We start from the raw sequence: 19,182 nt of genomic DNA, 5'->3' as shown, positions 1-19,182 counted from the left end.
ATCAATCTTTCTTTCTGAAGTGAGTCGGGCTGACAAGACTTCACTTATTCTTTTGCTCCCTTGTCTTTTTTTTTTTTTTTTTGGGAGGCAAACTCTTCATCTTGTGGTGTGTGGACGGAAGTTTCCAATTTATGCCTTTCCTTGTCTTTCTTGTTGTGTGGAACTGTAATTCGTCCTCAATGGATAGAAGAACTTCGCCTTTCTTACTTTCTTGAAATGAAATAAAGAGAAAGAAGGTGCCCGGCCATAAAGACGGGTGAAAAAGCTCTTTTTGTTGGTCAAGGGTAGAACTAAGTAAGTTTGCTCTCTAAACAAAGTAGTTTCCCTCTTATGGATTTCTTCCCGTTCAAGTCCGAAAAGCCCCTTTAATTTCCAATGATCCGGAAGTGCTACGCTATCTTCCATTGGGTAACCAAGGATAACTTAAGTTTCAAAATTTGGTTGCTCTAGTGCATTAATGGTGAAGAAGTACTTCACTTGGCTGTACGCTGTAATGGCTGCAAAGCCAGCAAGATACTCGTGGGCAAGAAACTGGCATGTTCTGTAGGTAAGGAATGGGCATGTATCACCTGCCTAATCACATGCAATTCTTGTGCCATCAATATCCTGGTGGATGCAGCCTTTGTGTTAAATATCTATGTGAATAGTCACTTAAGTTCCAGCAAACATTAAATCTGAATCCATAATTTCAAAAGTGCAATGAGTTAAGTGCTTAAAACCTTCCAACATTAAGTAAGCTTTTGGGCATGAAAACCAAATTTTTTCCACTTTATTTGGAATTTTGAAGTCGGAGTTGTGTTTGGTTATAGTTTTTGCAAAGAATATTTAGTTGTTTGAATGTACTGAAAGTGAAAAAAGTGAAAATAGGTTATTACGTGTTTTTCAAATAGAAGTTGTATTTGGAATTTCTATGGCCAAAATTTGATTTCCAAATAAAGTGAAAAAGTTTTCCGGAAAAAAGTGAAAAATTCTCATGGCCAAACGGGTCCTTAAATCTGAATCCATAAGTTCAAAAGTACAGTGAGTTAAGTGCATAAAACCTTGAAGATTAAACCAATCAAATCTAAATCGTGAATATGCCTCTGTCTATATCACCCAAAATAACATGTTTGGTACACAACAATTCAGTTTACAGCAACACTGATAATTAAGTTAAAGCAAAACTGTAATTGCTATCATAGTAAGTCAACTTTTGCTGACATTTACAGAATAAGGGAAAAGTACGAAAAGAAATAGGCAGCGATAACTTAAGCAAAACCATAATAATTACATTATATAGGCTGACAGTTCGAACATTTAAAGCTAAACATGTTTAACATTAAACCAGAATATCAACTTTCATTGTCCTCTTTTTTTTTTTTTTTTTTTTTTTTTTTTGTGCCTGTTTCTGCAATTTTTTAGTACTATGCTTCTGAATGCTCCATATTGAGAGGAGAGAAAAGAAAGAAGTCGATTTCCTATTAACCATAAGCAAGAAATGTAGTTTGCTGATCAAGATTTTAAAACAAACATGGTAGAAGAAAAGGAGAAATGTGATGTGTAGGGTAAGGAACAAGAAGAAGGACAACACTTCAACACCTGCTCCACAGATCCTCGAGCTAAAATTTTCTCGTTGAGGCAGGGCGAGGTTGAGCGCTGCTGTACTGGTGCATTAGACAGATGGAACAATGGACAAGGGGTTTTGAATCATTTAGCGTATAAGAGAAAATACATATGTATCTTGCTGGTGAGGTGTTTAGGAAGGGATGCAAGGTAGAGAAGGAATAAAATTGGCTAAGATTATACGACGTTTTTCACTGGACAGGTAAAAGTAATATGCTGTTATGTTCAATGTCTTAGACATTAACATTGGTAGCCCCGGCGACAGGTAAGTGCACCAGCATTTGAGGTAAGAGTGCCAACCAGGGAAGAGGCCTTGGCTGCTAAACTTGAAGCTCTAGCATAACTGGATGCAGCGCCATGTCCGGATGGGGTGAAGAAAGCTCCATTAAGCATAAGGTCTCCCTCTGATCTCCAGTTCCAATGCTTCCACTCTTCTGATTGCACCACTCTATGTGTCACCTGCCAAACCAAATTCCACCAAAGTTAGCAACAGACTAACTAAAAGATCTTAGTCCTTAGCCTTATACTAACCTAATTACCTCAAAAAAATGAAAAATCCCAAAGAAAAGAAAGGGATAATTACATTTTTGGACTGCTCAAAAGAACAATAGCCAGCAACTGTATAGGTTTTGAATATTAAGTATAAATATACATATAATATACATATAGTATCCTTAAAATATACATATAATATATATAATCAGTGCATACCTAGAGCCCGTAATTAATTTCAGTTGACAGGCCAAAAATTGAAAAAGCCCAAACAAAAATCAAAAGATTGAAATTAACCTGTTTGGCAAAAGGGTTGGTTGGGGCGAGGTATCGGTTCCCTTGGCTGTTAATTGTAGGAGAAGCACTGCCACCAATGGCATACATCTCCCAATGTGTATAGTCATTGTTCACTACATGGAAATAACCATGTCTACACCTGCATATCCATCAATTGGTAATACTTTTAGCCCAAGAAGAGAGAATAAAAATGTTAAAAGTGGAACAAAACAAATTTTACCAAACATGTACCTAGGCATTCTCTGAATGAGCCCCTCACCAAAATGGTTGTAGGCAATAGTCACCTGCATAATCTTATCTCTAACATAGGAGTCACTGTGACCCAATAACATCACCTGTTTATAAAGTTGGATTAACAAATAATTAGTAGTTAAACTAAAACGTAGATGTTAAAATAGAGGGGTTGATTTCCCATATTGTTACTCAATTAATAGTTATTATCTCAGAAAGTCACTCTTCTTCTTGATTCCAATTTCCTTCAACAAAGAAAGTGACTTTCTGAGATAATAACTATTAGTTGAGTGACGATATGAGAACTCTAAAATAGAGTGAAGTTACTGCATGCAGGTAAAAATTAACCTCATTGTGGTGTGTAAAGTAATTGTTGGAGATGGTAATTGCAGTTGATCCCATGATAGCATCGATAAGTCCATCAGCACAGTTAGCAAGAGAGTTATGATCAACCCAAATATGGCTGGACCCAAAAATTGAAATGCCATCACCATCAGCTATTGTCCTCCAGCCATAATGACTAGGTGAGCTACGAACCATGGCATTACCGGTTGGTTTACAATCATGAATATTAATCCCATGAATAATAATATTAGTAACAAATTGGGCAGTTATACAAGCCCCATTAGCAATATGAACATTCACACCACGTCCATCAATTGTCTTGAAACTGTTCATAATCAGTTCTTGCTTAAGAGTAATAACCATATCGCGTTTAAATACAATCCACAACGGTCTGTCCTGGATTACAGCATGACGAAGTGTTCCAGGTCGGGGATTTACAGGGTCGTCATCATTTGGATCAGTGACAACATAGTATTTTCCATCGCGACCACCAATAGCATTGCGTCCAAAGCCAATAGCACAATCAGCTAGACGCTTACGGTTACGTTGCCAATTTTTGTCACATCGCCAGCAATCATCAATAGGATTTCCAGTTCCACATGAGAAAAAACCCAATTTCCTCCTCTCTGTACTATTCCTAATGCTCCTGTATAATCAAGAATGTAAGTTAGTTCTGACCAATTTTGCTCTGTCACCTTATTAAAGGTTGGAGCTAAACCTATTCAATTGTTAAGGGAAACTTACCAATATGTACAGTTCGGCCAAACTTATTTACTGATATGAACGTATATGTATATTTCATGTATATTGTATGTATATTATACGAATAAATCTACAAACCTACACATTTGATCATATTTTGTAAACCGGATCACCTACAAGGCATTTGGTATGTAATTTTCTCAATTGCTAATTTAGTCGTGAATAATCTTAGTATATACTTTTTCGATAAGTAAAAGTAGTGAATTATGTGACGGAAGCAAATGACAAAAATAAAATTGGCTGATTAAACTGGACAAATTTAGAAATACCTTTTGAGGTAGTTAGTTATTGAAGTGATAAAAGTGGGGTGAGGAATATAATACGGTCCATACGGAATTTGGTACTACTTTCCGTTTTCCTTGTACAATTAATAAATCTGTAAGGTGGGCTGATAAATGCATCAAACTGTCGGTAGGGTAACTACCTTTATATTAACAGACAAGTGTCATTTAATGTAGAGATGGGCCATGTCAGTACAACCAGCTACTGGATCTTGGATTCGCCGGTGAGAGCCCAGATTTGATCTCATCAAAAAAAATTACCGTGGTTCCTCTTTTGCTACATAGTAATTACCAATCCATAAACTGGTTGCTCTAAGATTAGGATGTGGCATTTAATTAGGCAGTCAAATACTTTTACTTTAATATAATAAAGAGCTTTTGGACCTTCAGTGCATATCTTAACTTGGTTTAGCAGAAAACTTGACGTATTTTTCAGGTTACTAAGTAATCGCACGTTTTATGGATGGTCACCCGAAGATATCTTTTAAGTGACATTGTCAGTATATAAAAGTTAAACCCTTTGAGATTATTTAACATTTGCTTAGTTCTTTCTTGTTAGGGATGTTCGGCTTAGCTATTCTATAATGTTTAGCTAAAGGGCGGAATTTAGTTTGGTTTGTCACCCGGCCACGTGAATAGAGGTAGTTTTGGCCTGTGATTTCCGTATAAGATGTGCATAAGGGGAGACATTAACACACAAATGCATGAGGCTTTACATTTTATTAAAAGCATAATTAAGATATGAACGTGATTGTAAACCCAAAATTGAACCAACAATATGCTTGGTATGTAAAGCCACTTTCTCTGTTCTCTACGTGAAACATGGATAACATGTAAGAAAAAGACACATGAAATTAAACAATATCAAAATGTTGCGTGAAGCGCGGATCTGGTAACAACACCATGTGGAAACAACAAGGAGAAAAATAGATACTACATATTATAACATGGCCAAATTGCTGATCAGTGATTAATTTCTTTCCAAAGGTATTTCGAGTTCCGTACTAATACCGGATTGGATGCCTACATATATTGTCACGTAATCCTAAGCAAAATTTTAATATATTTAAATAGAATTTTCTGATTAACTTAATAACAGTGATTAGTTTAAATTAGTTTAATTAATCATGCTCATAAAAGCTGCATTAGGGCGGTTGGCACATTGCATGTGCAACATATTCTTTAAGGCAGTATCATGTTCTATACTAACATCTTTTACTGTCAGTCAATCAAAAAGAGAACATGGGATGAATTGTGCGGGGAGTTGGACCGGCGAAAATTGAGTTGGTGGGGTAAATGTTGTACATTAAAGAGTAACTGCGGCAATGCATTTAATTTTGTATGTTGATGTATATGTGACGTGAGGGGTTAATTACTTCATCTCCTAGTACGGTTCATTTATGTAAGCACATGAATGCTGATAGGAAGGAAGAGTGGGAATAAATAAAGAAAACTTGGGATTTTTTAATAATACTAATGATTAAAAATTAACATCCTGATGATTAGAAAGTAAAGAGAACTTACATGTCTACCATTGAAGCCACCATTTCTGGATCATCTACAGCATGTTGTTCATGGTTTGGTACATTTTCTTCACTTAACCTGTAAAATTGAATGTTAGGAACAGGGGCACAGGGCGATTGAAATTGAGTGTTGACTTGTTAATACGACATTAAAATTGAGTGTTGACTTGTTAATATGACATTCTATATTAAGACTTGGGTGAATCGAGATTTGACAATCACAACTTGAAAAATGCTATTGGTTGGAGAGTGGACCGAGGGAATTTTATTTTTTTAAACATAGCTTTTTCCCATACAAAGTGAAAACAAACTTTTCGACCTCGATTGTGGAATCACACTGTAATGAATTCAGCATCGAATGTAGCTGTGAAGGAGCAGACCATTTATGGTGCAATTGATTGTGCTCGAATTTAAAGTCACGGGCCGTAGGGCCTTAACAGAGTTAACAATTTTTTCCAGGGTATATCGTTCAAAGAGAATATGAAATGGTATCCGATGGTAAAATACTAGTTAAGAAATATTGAAAATATACCTGTTCGCCATTGTCGAGTTCTTTAAGCCCTGAAATTGCTTTGCTGCTTCAGCACTGAAAATGAACAAATAAAAAAAATCTACTTAGCAAATCTTAATAATTTCTTTATTCACGCGAACTAATCGGAAACAGAAACAGATGGGGCTGATTTCTCATACGGTCACTCAAACTAGTTATTATCTCAGAATGTCACATTTTTTTTTATTCCAATCTTCTTTAACTAATCAAATGACTTTTAGTTGAGTAACCATTTGAAAAATCTAACTCGAAACAGAGTGGTGAGATAGCACACTAGAAAGTATCTAGCAAATGCAGAACTTCATAACTTAAGAATTTCAAGAAATGTTAAAGTCAAATCATTTACTTTAACATTTTCGAAAATGAGATTTTGGCCTCAATTACCTGTTACCAGGAGTGGCATTGATGACTAATATCATCACAACTAGCAATGAACAAAGAGAGAGATACGAGCTCCAATAAACTGCCATTGGAGAAATATGAGTCTCTCCAAAGCAGAGGTCTATACGATGTGTGTGATTTTTCTTTGAAGGAAATAGTGGAAGAAATTGAGTCAGAGAAAAAGCTTCAATGGAGGAAGCCTTTTATAGGAGAAAAGATAGCGGGAGGTACTACTCTGTAGTTGCCTAACTTTGACATTGTTCATTAGACTTAACCCTGGTTTACTAAAACTCTTGGGTTAGGTTAAATTCAACTAAAACTGCTAATTAAAGTTTTTGCTTTCATAATAAAGAAATAGGAACTGCTTAATTGGCTATTCGTTTGTTAACATTTGAACTGAGGTTTTTAGGATTTAATTTCTGAATGGATGTCTACCCAACTACATTTTGAAGATACAATAAAAATGAATTTTCACTTTATTCGGATACTATAAGGAGTCATTTGGTTATCGTGATTAGGATACTAATTCTGATAATTAAATTTGAGAAACAACATCTTGCAGAAATACAGGGTAAGAATGCGTACAATAGACTCTTTTGGTTTAGCCCTTTCCCGAATCGGGCGCATAGCAATAGCTTAATACATCAGGCTACCATTTTCTTTTTAATTGTATTTATCCACTATTTAGTTATTGATATTAGTTAATATTGATTTAAATTGTATGCAAAAATTTAATATTATCTATCCCAATTATGAAATGTGAATAATCCTTAAATAATCTTATTTTTTAACCAAACGACAAAAAGAAAAAAAGTTGGGATAACCGCTCCCTATTTGGGAAGCCTACTAATGATAACAAGTTGTGTTATATGAATTCGTTGTATCCACTTCTCATAGTAAGCGCTATGACAATTTTCCATAGATTAAAGGCCTTCGCCCCAACGAATAAAAAAGTGAGTCTAACTTAAGTATACTAATCGTTTATAAATTTTATAATATTGGTATATTTTAACCTTTTGTCACAAATTATTTGAAAATAAGTTGTTAAATTATAAGTGACTTTCTGTATTTTTTTAAAGTTACATGTACACGATAAAAAATTACACTATCAATATATAAAAATGAAATTTCGTAACTATTGGTTTGAGAAAAGTTAATAGCTAGTATATATATTGTAATATTTCCTTATCTACTCAATTTCGATTTCGTACTAATAAAAATAAAATTAGTGTTTCTAGTTTGGTTGTAGTAGTGTTTAAGTTAAAACAACCCACTTAACACCTTATACCTAACTAAACCGCCACTGACTCACACACTCATCGTTTTCACTTTTCTCTCACTCGTGTCAACCTGCGTCGGTTACTCACGTGTGACATTCTGAATAGCTCCCTTTCTCCTTTCTTCCTTCCTCAATGAAAATTAAATTCAACCACCTACAAACGTTTTTAGCTAAATTTATTCACCGCTTATACGGGGACAATCTTTTTCAACCTCAGCAATTTATGTACTCCCTCCGTTCATTTTTACTTATCCTTATATTAAAAATAATTATGTATTTTTACTTGTCAAGTTTGGTAAATCAAAAGATATTTTACAATTTCATATCTATTTCACCCTTTTATTAGTTATCCGACTGAAAGGTTCAAGGAATTTTTAGTGGCTGCACAACTTTTTAAGTATGTTTTATTGATTTCAATCATTAGATGGATTAGTAATAATTAGAGGTGATATAGTAAAATTGGTGAAAATCATTTATCCTCCCCAACTTTGTTTTAAAAATCAAACTCTCCCTTCTAACTTTGAACCATAAACATTCTCCTCCCTTTATCATATTTGACTTTTTAAAATGCCTATTATACCCTTACATCAACCTTTGTCTTTTTATTTTACTTTTTGAAATTCATGATTTTTTTTAAATTATGTAAAAAAATTCTATGAAAAATAATATCGAAAAAAAAGTGAAAATATAATTGACTATATAAGTTAAAAACATTCTAATGAAATAAATTAGCAGAATAAGAAAAAATTATTAATAATTATCAAAACTCTAATATCTAATTATACAAGTGAAAATTACAAGTAATAATAACTTTGTAAACATATTTCAATGCCGGTAATACAAAACTAATTAATAATAGAGGCATATTTTATGAAAAATTAAATTTTTAAAAGATTATTTATTTATGTTGTAAAAGAAATTTAAATTATAATTCAGAAAATATATCATTATTAACAAACAAAACTCATTTATTTATATAGACAATAGAGAATGAGAGAGAACGGAAACATGCATCTATATACATATTACATACTTAATGCATGTAATACTAAAATAACAGTCATAAAAAATAGCATAAGATTTTATGACCAATACATAAAAGAAATATTCTACTTATAATGTCAACTTAAATAAAAATATATAAATTCCTAGGTTAAGAAAAATAAATATTATGTATAATATAAAAAGATATTGCATAGATGGAGATTTGAAAATATCAAGGGTAAAAATAACATTACATAAGATGAAGGGGAAAGAATGTCTATTGTTCATTGTGAGCAGGGAGTTTGATTTTTAAAGTAAAGTTGGAGGGTAAATGATTTTCACCCATAGTAAAATTGTCATTAACAAATTACGCTCTATGTCTATTTTTGAAAATATTTACGCCACGTAACTCGTACTTTCTGTATAAACACCCAGTTAGCCTATATTTATGTATAAACACATTTTATACACTATCATATAATTTATACAAGGTTGATACATTATGTTTAATGCTTTTTCCCGAGATATAATATTGCATAATGGGCTATATAGCGTAAATATTTTAAAAATCTGTATACTTTTGAAACTATACCTATTTATGCCTCATTAAGGGTTTGTCAAGTCGATACATGATAATTAAAAACGGAAGACTGGAATACTTAAACTATCTCACTCGCGGCTTGACGGTGCCGTTCTGTATTCGCTTAAATACGTGGACGCGTTTCCACGTGGGAGGTGTTGACGAACTTCTAAAATTTCGCGGACCCCGTACGGCATTGTCTATGCTATTGATGATTCCTTTACTTTAAATCTCTTGGTCTATTAACACGTGTCGGTAGTCTAGGCTTTTACATGAGGTTGCCAACCCCACTATGTAACCCGTTTTCCCGGTGAATGTCCGTAAGCAAAATTGTAATTATTCTGAACAAAAAGTTTGTTCTTTCGTTAATCATAATTAGGGAATTGGATTAGCTGGATTTTGATTCTTACTGTTGATTTTATGATCATTGAAGCATAGATGTTAAGCCTTTCAGCAGAGGTAACCTGAGCTGCTGAGTTGTAATCTATTGCCTTCGATCATCTTGGCATTTCATCTCTTTCATTTCAAGTAACAAGTGAAAAAAACTCCAGAAAAACTTTTCTTAATTTTGCAAAACTGGAAAGAAATTACGGAAAATTGCTTTCAACAACTTTTTAGAGAAAAGTTCTAACAACATCATGCCTAGCGTGACTCCATAAGTGGAGTCTGAAGAAGGTGGGCTGTATGCAGAGCTTCACCTACTTTGAATAAGATAAAGAGGTTGTTTCTAATAAGACTTTCAGCTCGAACGATTTCAAAATAGGATTAAAAATTCAAGAGTAAAAAGCTGACATATCAATGAAAATTCATATAATCTACCACAACTTGCTTGTTATGTTCTATAAAAAATGAAGTGCCAAATTAAGAAAAAGACAATACTAAAGTTCATTTTACAATTAGTATTATTTAGCTTGAAAAACAGCTTTATAAACTTTTTACCAAATATTTTAAATAAGTTTTTATTTTTACTAAGTTAAAATTTAGAACATAAAGTTAATATATAATTAAGATTTGCTTCGTGCATGTGAGGATGAGACACATAGATGCCCAAGTAAGGAGGTGTGAGAGGACGATGTGGGGGGTAGGAGGGAGGGGGGGGGGCGGAGGTTAAGGAAAGGTAGAGATAGACCGGAGAAATATTGGATAAGTGTGATTAGATAGGACATAACACATCTTCAGTTTATCGAGAACATGACCCTAAATAGGGGGATATGGAGATCGCAAATTAGGGTAGACGGTTAGTACGTAGGTAGGTGACTATTGTCTTCCAAAAAAACAGCTTCTGCTTATGCTTTTGCTATTGTTTGAATTTTGAAATAGCAAATTAATCTTCTCCATGAGCAAATAATTGAAAAGGGAATTAATTTGATAAAATAAAAGGAATTTAACGTGACGGGACGCGCGGAAAAAGGCTTTCTCACTTTTACCCTTCTTGCTCGTTGTATGTCATTTTCATATTCTTTTTTACACTCCTATGTGATAATGTAGAGAGATGATCTCAGATATATTCATAAATGATCCCCACGGTGAGTTGGTTGCATCCAGGGGTGTTCATGGAAAATTGTAAAAAGGAAAAAAATACTTTTGTTTTGATTTTAAATTTTAAAAATTGATAAAATTTAGTTTGATTTAAGCAAAAAATTGAACCAAATCGGCTACAAAAATATTATTTAAAAAGAATATCACACACACAAAAAAAAACATATAATTTCACACACAACCAAAATTGTAATCACACATATACATAGAGATATATTTTCATATAAAAGTTTTAAAGTTTACTATACAAGAGTAATCTTTTGCACTCTTGATTCGTAATCTAGGTCACTAGGTGTATGTCTTTTCAGTAACCTAAATTTGTTTCATTTCTAGTTTGATTTATTATCTTTATTTTGATAAGCACAAAAACCTATTTCATATTAGAAGTAATTTGTCTTCGAGTCTTTGCTTATTCATCAATATTTATTTCAATTATCGTAAAGATATCTTGATAAATGAATAAACCACAACTCGTTATTTTTTTGCGTAAACATTTCCTTTTTAAAAGAGTAATTGACTCGGAACACAATCACTCTTCTATGTGTTTGAAAGTATAGATCGACGTCAAATAATTTTAAAAAATGACAAAAAATTTAATAAACTAAAAACCGACAAAAATCAAAGCGATGAAAAACCAACATAATTGATTTGGTTGGTTCCAATACTAAAAGAAGAACTTAATTGATTTGATTTCTTTTAGAGGAAATTGACTCAAACTATACCATGAACACCCCTAGTTATATCTGCTATGCTTTGAAACTAACCAAAAAAAAATAAAAAATACAACAATTAGCGTTTTTTAATCGTTCTACTCTCAACAGTGTTGACAAGAAGAAATGAAATACAAGGCAGAAACTAAAACATGGCAAAAATAAAAATAAAAATGAACCTCTATTTTCTTTTATTATGGAGGAGTTAATTTCTCAAACAATCATCGAATTTATATGTTTTTGTCAAAATTGTTATAATAATTTTCGTAATCATAGAAATTCTGAACTTATGAATAGTTTCTCAGAAAATAAATATGACCGAAAAACCTAGTGAATTTCGCCGAAAATCCACATAAGCATGTCAAAACCAGAGCGGCTCCGAATAGGAATTGACTTGCCCCTCTTTAGGACAAGTAAAATTATACAATGACTACTCGTTGAGTAAAAAATCGTACTTTGCCCAAATAGTTAAAAAGTTAAATAAGGTTAACCACAATTGATAGTAATTTGATAAAAATGATTGAATTAACACAAACTAGTTATTAAAGGTTGATAATAAATAAATAAATAAATAAATAAATAAATAAAGGAAAAACCGTAAACTTATGTCAATTGAGATGAATAGTAATAATGGATTTCTCCCTTGCCAAGAATAAGCAAGAGCTTGATGATAAGAGAATCAGAACAATAATAATAAGCAGAAAGTAATTGATAATAATCTTTTTTTTTTCAGTAAGTATTCGATGCCCTTTTTTTTTTTTTTTGGTCAAACTTTGTCTCCTTTGATCATTTATGTGCAAAAAGTTACAATGTTGAGTTTGGCATCCCAAACTTTGTACATGATCATTGAGATGAGACTAAACTACTAAGCTTAACTAAAACATGATAGAAAGAAGGCTAATCAGGGGCAGTCATACATTATTTGAGAAGGTTTTGCTTGTTTGATCCTAAATGATGGAAGGTTCCATCTGTCCATATTAATCAGGCCCTTGATGTTGTTAGGAAGATCAACAAAAGAGTTGAACACTTGGATTTCATCAAGTCTATGGCTCAGGTTTGCCAACTCTGTCTGCAGATTGGTTCGCTTCCCTAAAGCAGTGGTTGATTGTTTATTCATGTTCTTCAACTAAACTATGAATGTCAGCTATGTAGTTAGTTATTCTCCAGGGTACTTTCCACTCTCTTCTTACACATTTAGTCATTAGAAGGGAGTCTGTTTCACCCAAGACTGCTCTGTAGCCATTGTTAGAGCACCATTGCATTCCAAAAAGCATGGTTGCTGCTTCAGCCATGTTACTTGTTCCAGCTCCCAAAGGTATGGAGTATACAAATATGAACTTTCCATTGCTTTTGATACCCTTGGTATATAATTGAAAGTACTATTTATAAGTACTTGGTCCTATCTGGCGCTTTCCCGTTGTGTGTATGTAACGGCCATCATTAATTGCTGAATTAATGATTGTCATTTAATTCCTTGATTCTGGTTGTCAGAAACCGTTTCACCGTTACTGCATTAACTCTATTTAATGCGTAATCAAGAGGATCTCGTATGTTGTTCCCGTTGATGTTCTCTTCATTGACCATGTCGTCGGTATCAGCTACCTCTTCGTTAATGCTGTGTTCGGCATTACCATTAGTTCTTTCTACGCCATTGTCTTAATTGACACATGTCAGTCATATGTTGATCCACGTGTTAGGCGCAATTTTACCTATACAGATAGTCCCTCAATTTTTTGGGTTCATCACAAAGATGTTCCCGAAGAATTGTCTTGCCGATTTTTATCAATCTTTCCTTGATTAGACATTTAAATCGTTTTATTGTGGAATAAGAAACGTTGTAATTGATGTTAGATCGTGGCCCACTAGCGTGATGGGTACGTGGCATAACCGCAGAAGTTGAAAAGATTCGCATTAATGACGAAGTCAAACGTGGGGCACGTGGCCATTGTCGTGCCCTTCATTTTCTCGCCAGTTCCCGATGCAATAATGATTCCCTTATAAGGCAAATTTTACCCTCTTTTTTTTTTTTGCTTCCAATTCACGCTTCAATTTTTTGAATATCTTTGTTACTTCTTCTTCTTCTTCTTCAACTTCTTTAACTTCTTCTACTTCTTCAATTTTCAAGCATGTCTTCTTAAAATATTTTACTAGAGAGGACCGTCATTGTTGATGCTCTTCCTGCCAATGTGGGTATTGAAAAACCTAAGAGCAGATTGCCTCCTAAAATATTTATGGGCGATGCTATTGTTGCCGCTGCTATTTCCAGGCCTTCATCTTCACCAACTTCTGATGTTGATGATGATGAATCTATCATGGTTGATGTGAATCTGCCTTCTGTTAATAGTGTGATTCCGAAGAATCCTTCCCATACTTCAGATTTAAAGATTATTCTTCCGAAAGGCAATAACCGTGATGTTTCGGAGCTAGACGGGGAAAAGATGGTCTTAATTTCTTCAATTACTTCTCGTGTCACTGAGGAGTCTCTTGATTCTGTTCGGGAAAGGTGTCACTGGACAAATCGTAATCTCGACATCGTAGTTCCTGGAGAGGATATGTTCTCAACTACTCATCTTCCTGGATATTCTACAGTGTACCTCTATCCTTTCACTATCGTGTTTACTTTACCTCTTTCACCATTGATAGATGAATTTTGCCGCCGTTTGAAAATTTGTGTGGCACAAATTACCCCCGGGTTTTGGCGATTGTTTCAATTACTTGAGCATGTTGCTCATCTTGACGGGGGTAAATATTACTCTCGATCATATTCTATATCTGAATTCGATTCGTTTTATCCGAGGCTCTATGAATATGTTTAGAGCTCGGGGATCCAGTAAATTGTTTGAAGACCCCGAGGATGGTCATGATCGGCATTGGTTTGATGAATTCGTATTTATTTCTACTGCTCAACTGGTGAGCGGGGATGCTACCACATTTCCGGAGAAGTAGAATGCGAGAGGTAATATTATTTTTCTTAATTTTCTTCATTCCTTTAATCTTCTCTTTTTAAACTTCTCCTTTGTTCAACAGCTTTTAACTTTAGATTAGTTAAACCTTCAAACATAAGGGAGTTTACTGAAGCCGTGATTCAAGCTTCGTCGAGTGTTCGTACATGGGGGCGTATGCCGTTTTGAAAGGTATTCGTACACTCAAAGACATGAACAGAGCTTCTGCGAAAGGTAGAGGTAAAGATATTGAAGAAATACCTTGCTTTGTAATGACGAAAGAGTTTTCTTATATTCATTTTATTTTTCTCAGGTCCTTCGAAAAAGGTGAAACACGTAGTAAAGAAACGACCGAGTCTTCCGAGCGACGAAGGGTTGGCATTAGAAAAGATAAGATCTCTTACTGGTAAGAGATCTAATGCCGAAGTTAAGATTCCAAGGCTGTTGGAAAGCCTGTCTTGAAGAAGAAAAGATTGAGAAAACAACTTCTTTTGGAATCATCAGCTGTTGTTCCCGAAAAGACGGGAGGTATGCCAAGTGAGTTCAGGCTAATTGACAAGAGTACTGATTCTGAAGAATCTTCTTCTTTAGTTTTACATCGTAAAAGGCGGGTTGAATTTCCATCTTCTTCTGACATTATTTCCAGTTCAGATGAATCTCCGGTGAAGAAGATGGAGGAATTAATAACTGTTATTGAGAGCCATAATGAAGGTGATACTGCGGTTCCCGAGGCTGATATCAACGATAATATTATTTTTGGAGTTGCCGATAAGGCTGAGACTTGTCTTTCTGGTAGTGTTGATGAAGCTGAAGTTGAAGTTCCTTCTCGTGAAGCTGCTGTAGCCAATGTCAAGGACTTGGTCGATACTGAAAACATTGATGCCAGTGCTGCTCATACCCCTACTGGTACTTTTACTTCTCCTGTTCAATGGCGAGGAATAAGTACCCCTACAATTCCTTACAATACCGCTCAACCAGTTTCCCGCTTTACCATAGCCGATAAAGGGAAAAACGTTTGGAAAGAAGGGAACAGTTTGCACGGGGTTGATCCTCGAGCACAACTTCTTTAGGCGGATGATCCTGCCACTATATGGATGAGGTCCTTTGTTCCTCTCACCTTCAATCGCAATCGTTCATTTGAACTATTAGATGAAGACAATCTTTTGGCCAATCTTCACGTGATGAGTCATTTTGCTCAAAACTATATCGGTCCCAAGGAGAATATGATTTTGAAAGATATGCCTACTCATCAAATGGACATGGTTTCCCTCGGGCTTATAATTCATGTATAGGTTTTCACTTCCCATTTTTTTTTCTTCTTACTTTCTTTTATTATATATTCTGATCCTCATTAATGTTGATATAGGCCCAAACATATTTATGTGGGAGTCTTGAACGTGCTGAAGGTGAGGCTAAACTCATTCAAAAGCTTCACGACGAGAATGTCGTATTCACACAGGAAGTGAAGATCTTGAATTCGGAACGCAATTCTTCTGTCGAGGAGTTGGACAGGGCCAAAGCCGAAATTGTAGCACATCGGGCTGATGAAAGAAATTTTCGAAAGAAAATTGCTGATCTCGAAAAAAAAACTAAAGCTTTTTGCATAGCGAAGCAGGAGGAGTTGGCTATTGGCGATCTGAAGCAAAAATTAGTGGAATCGAATCAACTGAAAGTCGATTTCCAAAATAAATTGTGGGATCAAAATGCCAAACTCAGCAAACTCGAATCTGACTTCAACACTTTGAAATTGAAGAATGTCAAAGACTCCGGAGAGTTTGCACAGGCTTTGATTGGTCTAAACCAAAGTAAACATGGTATTCAAGCTCTCCAAAAAGAGTTGATGGATAAAGATCGGGATCTTGACAAGAAAAATGTTATGTTGGCGGAAAGCTACAAAAAATTCTCGGAGATTCTGGATCGTGTTAAGAAATTGCGTGAATTCGCAAAGCAACTCCGGGGTCGAAAAGACAAGTACAAACAAAGAATTGAAGATATGGAGAAGGGTTTTGAAGATGAAAAACAAAAAAATTTCAGTTGGGCTATTATTAAAGCTTGACATGAATTTTTGAAAAATTTCAGCCCTTCTTCTTTGGATCATGCTCAAGCTCTCGCCGTTCCTGAGCAGAACATGAAAGAGGCCAATGAAATCCTCGGATATGATGCAGAAGATGAATCCATGGCTGAGGAGGAAATGACTGTAGAGGAAGATGATGTCAGCACCTCAGATGAAGTGGATATGTTATTCGGAGATGCAACTACTCCTGCCCCTGAGGATACCGTAGTCGGGGAGGATCCAAGTATTGACTCCAACGTCGGGGATGTTCCCGAGGGTAATCCTGCGCAAATTGCCAAAGATGCCTGCCTTCCTTCTTCTTCGCCAGTTTCTCCTTTTCATGTTTAAATGTTTGTATTTTGTGTCTTTCTCTTGTAAGGCTTTTGCTTTTATGAATAAAATTTCTTTCATTCATGTTTTTCCTTCACTATAAACAATCTCTTGGAAGTTTCTTCAATCAAAACCTTTCACGAGTGATCAATCCGATTAAGAATTTTAATATCAGAATCCTTGTAAGTAGACTTGTAATTTTGATGTTGTCTTTTCGGGAAGTTTGCTATAGTTTACTAAGTAGCTCAAATGACTTGAAGAAATCAAGTCATTGAATTTGACTTTCCACACAAACAAGAAATCTTAACTGATGTGTTTCTTTGTCAATAAGAAACATCAGTTAGTGGATTTCCACACAAATAAGAAATCTTAGTTCGAAATAGTAAGACTGGAATATAAGATGTTATAAACAGACTTACATGTCAAATTTCGCCATTGTTAACTCTGAGGTGTTTTTAATGGAATCGGAATCTTCCGACATTATGAATTTAACTTAAATGATTGGTATTACTATTGTGTATGTATGATCGGAATCATGGATACACCATTTGTACAATTAGAAATAGTGATATGTGTGTATGATCGGAATCATGAACATACCATACAAACTTATAAAACACAAAGATCATGTAATAACCAATTTCATGGCTAACATGATTATAAGTTTACAAATCGAGCCCGGAGGGATTTTCCGTACATTTTTGGAGTGATAGCCTCTATTGTCGGTCCCTAGTGATAGTCCCCGATTATTTTGTTTTGAAGTATAAAGAACTAAGCCATGATGCCCGTAACCTATTCCCGTACATTCTACTTACTGCCTGGTTAAAAACCTCCCCAGTAAAACCCAAACGGATAAAACACGGGTAAGGGAAAAGAGTACAGCTTGTCAAATGCAACTAGATTTTAGGAATGAAAGGGCTTTAAATTGCTTATGTTGTAGTTGTCACGACCCAACCCGATGAGCCGGGACGAGTGCCGGATCTTTAGTGACCAAACACCCCTATACCATATCTGGACAACACTACACAATAAGGGCCCACAAGCAACCCAATCTGGATTAACTGACTCAAGGAAGAATGATATCGGGAACTGTGCATCATATATATATATATATATATATATATATATATATATATATATATATATATATATATATATACGGAAGATAACAATGCAAGCCAACTAGGCTGCCACATGGACTGTACACAAAAGAATGGGAGCCGACAAGGCTACCTCACAAGTCATCTACACATAACTGTCTATAGACCTCTAATGGAAAAAAAGTTGTAGAAAGGATGGGACAAGGCCCCGTCATACCCATATGCATATTCATCTCAAAAGAATGGCATACCAAAATAAAGCGCAACTCCGGATCAAGTGGAGCACACTAACCACCGCTGGATGGGAGCCCTACTGAGCTGGACCGCCTGTTTGTCTATCTGTACCTGCGGGCATGAACGCAGCCCCCCGAGCAATAGGGGAGTCTGTATGGACAATGTACTGAGTATGCAAGGCATAAGAGTGACATATATTTAAGAATCAGGAAAGAAATCTGAAACTCATAAGCAAACTGATTGTCTGAATGCATCTGTATGACTGAAGACACCTCTGCGGTGTATGATATGCATAGATCATAATATAACTGATAATGCTGTGGTACGTACAACCCGATCCATATATCATATAATAGTGTCGAGGAACGTGCGGCCCGATCCATATCTCATATAATCCCGCGTCCAGGCATCCTGCATCCTGGACGGTAATCATCTCACGCCGCCCACTAGTGGTACTGCCCGGCCATATAGGCACGGTGTAATCATACATCATCATCCATATGTCGCTCACCGTATCGGTGCTGCCCGTCCATATAGGCACGGTGCAAGAAAATAACTGTACATAGATGTGTATAAATATATATATATATATATATATATATATATATATATATATATATATATATATATATATAATGCATGAAAGACTCATGAAAGATATACTCCGGATTACTCTAGATAACAAAAGATCTCTAGAAGTCATGGACATGAACATAAGGAATCAAGGATACGATGAATCCTGTACCATCTAAGAGTAGAATCTTTAGATTTCGCTTGCTCTCTTGTTCGTTCGGATAGTAAAGATCATGCCAAAAGAACAAAAGGGACAACCTTAACATACCTTAGAGTGTATCTAATCGTCCAACTTCTACTTCTTGAACTCATAAGTCTACAATCAAAATAACATAGACCACAATTAGTCCCTTCATAACAGTTACTATGTAATTCAAGTGAAAAAGGGACTTAC

At 35.0% G+C, this 19,182-nt stretch overlaps 1 protein-coding gene across 1 annotated transcript; it reads right to left on the bottom strand.

Moving 5' to 3' along the window:
* Positions 1–1,152: 1,152 nt before the first annotated feature.
* LOC132610645 (probable pectate lyase 8) lies at positions 1,153–6,651 on the bottom strand. Its single transcript, XM_060324964.1, has 7 exons — positions 6,468–6,651; positions 6,066–6,119; positions 5,535–5,612; positions 2,971–3,613; positions 2,623–2,726; positions 2,392–2,530; positions 1,153–2,061 (listed from the first exon to the last, which is right to left on the bottom strand). The coding sequence occupies exons 1-7, from the start codon at positions 6,551–6,553 to the stop codon at positions 1,843–1,845; spliced, it is 1,323 nt and encodes a 440-aa protein (XP_060180947.1). The 5' UTR covers positions 6,554–6,651; the 3' UTR covers positions 1,153–1,842.
* Between the last annotated feature and the right edge of the window lie 12,531 nt (positions 6,652–19,182).

The sequence above is a fragment of the Lycium barbarum genome, chromosome 9 (assembly GCF_019175385.1).
Source record: "Lycium barbarum isolate Lr01 chromosome 9, ASM1917538v2, whole genome shotgun sequence".
NCBI lineage: Eukaryota > Viridiplantae > Streptophyta > Magnoliopsida > Solanales > Solanaceae > Lycium > Lycium barbarum.
This window is presented reverse-complemented; position numbering and strand designations above follow the sequence as displayed.

Bases quoted from the DNA above. Each gene is read 5' to 3' on its own strand.
- LOC132610645 (XM_060324964.1), bottom strand. From the start codon at position 6,553: ATGGCAGTTTATTGGAGCTCGTATCTCTCTCTTTGTTCATTGCTAGTT. The intron at 6,120-6,467 runs GTAATTGAGGCC...GTTCATTTTCAG, and splicing joins AATGCCACTCCTGGTAACAG to TGCTGAAGCAGCAAAGCAAT. The intron at 2,531-2,622 runs GTACATGTTTGG...ATGGATATGCAG, and splicing joins CTCATTCAGAGAATGCCTAG to GTGTAGACATGGTTATTTCC.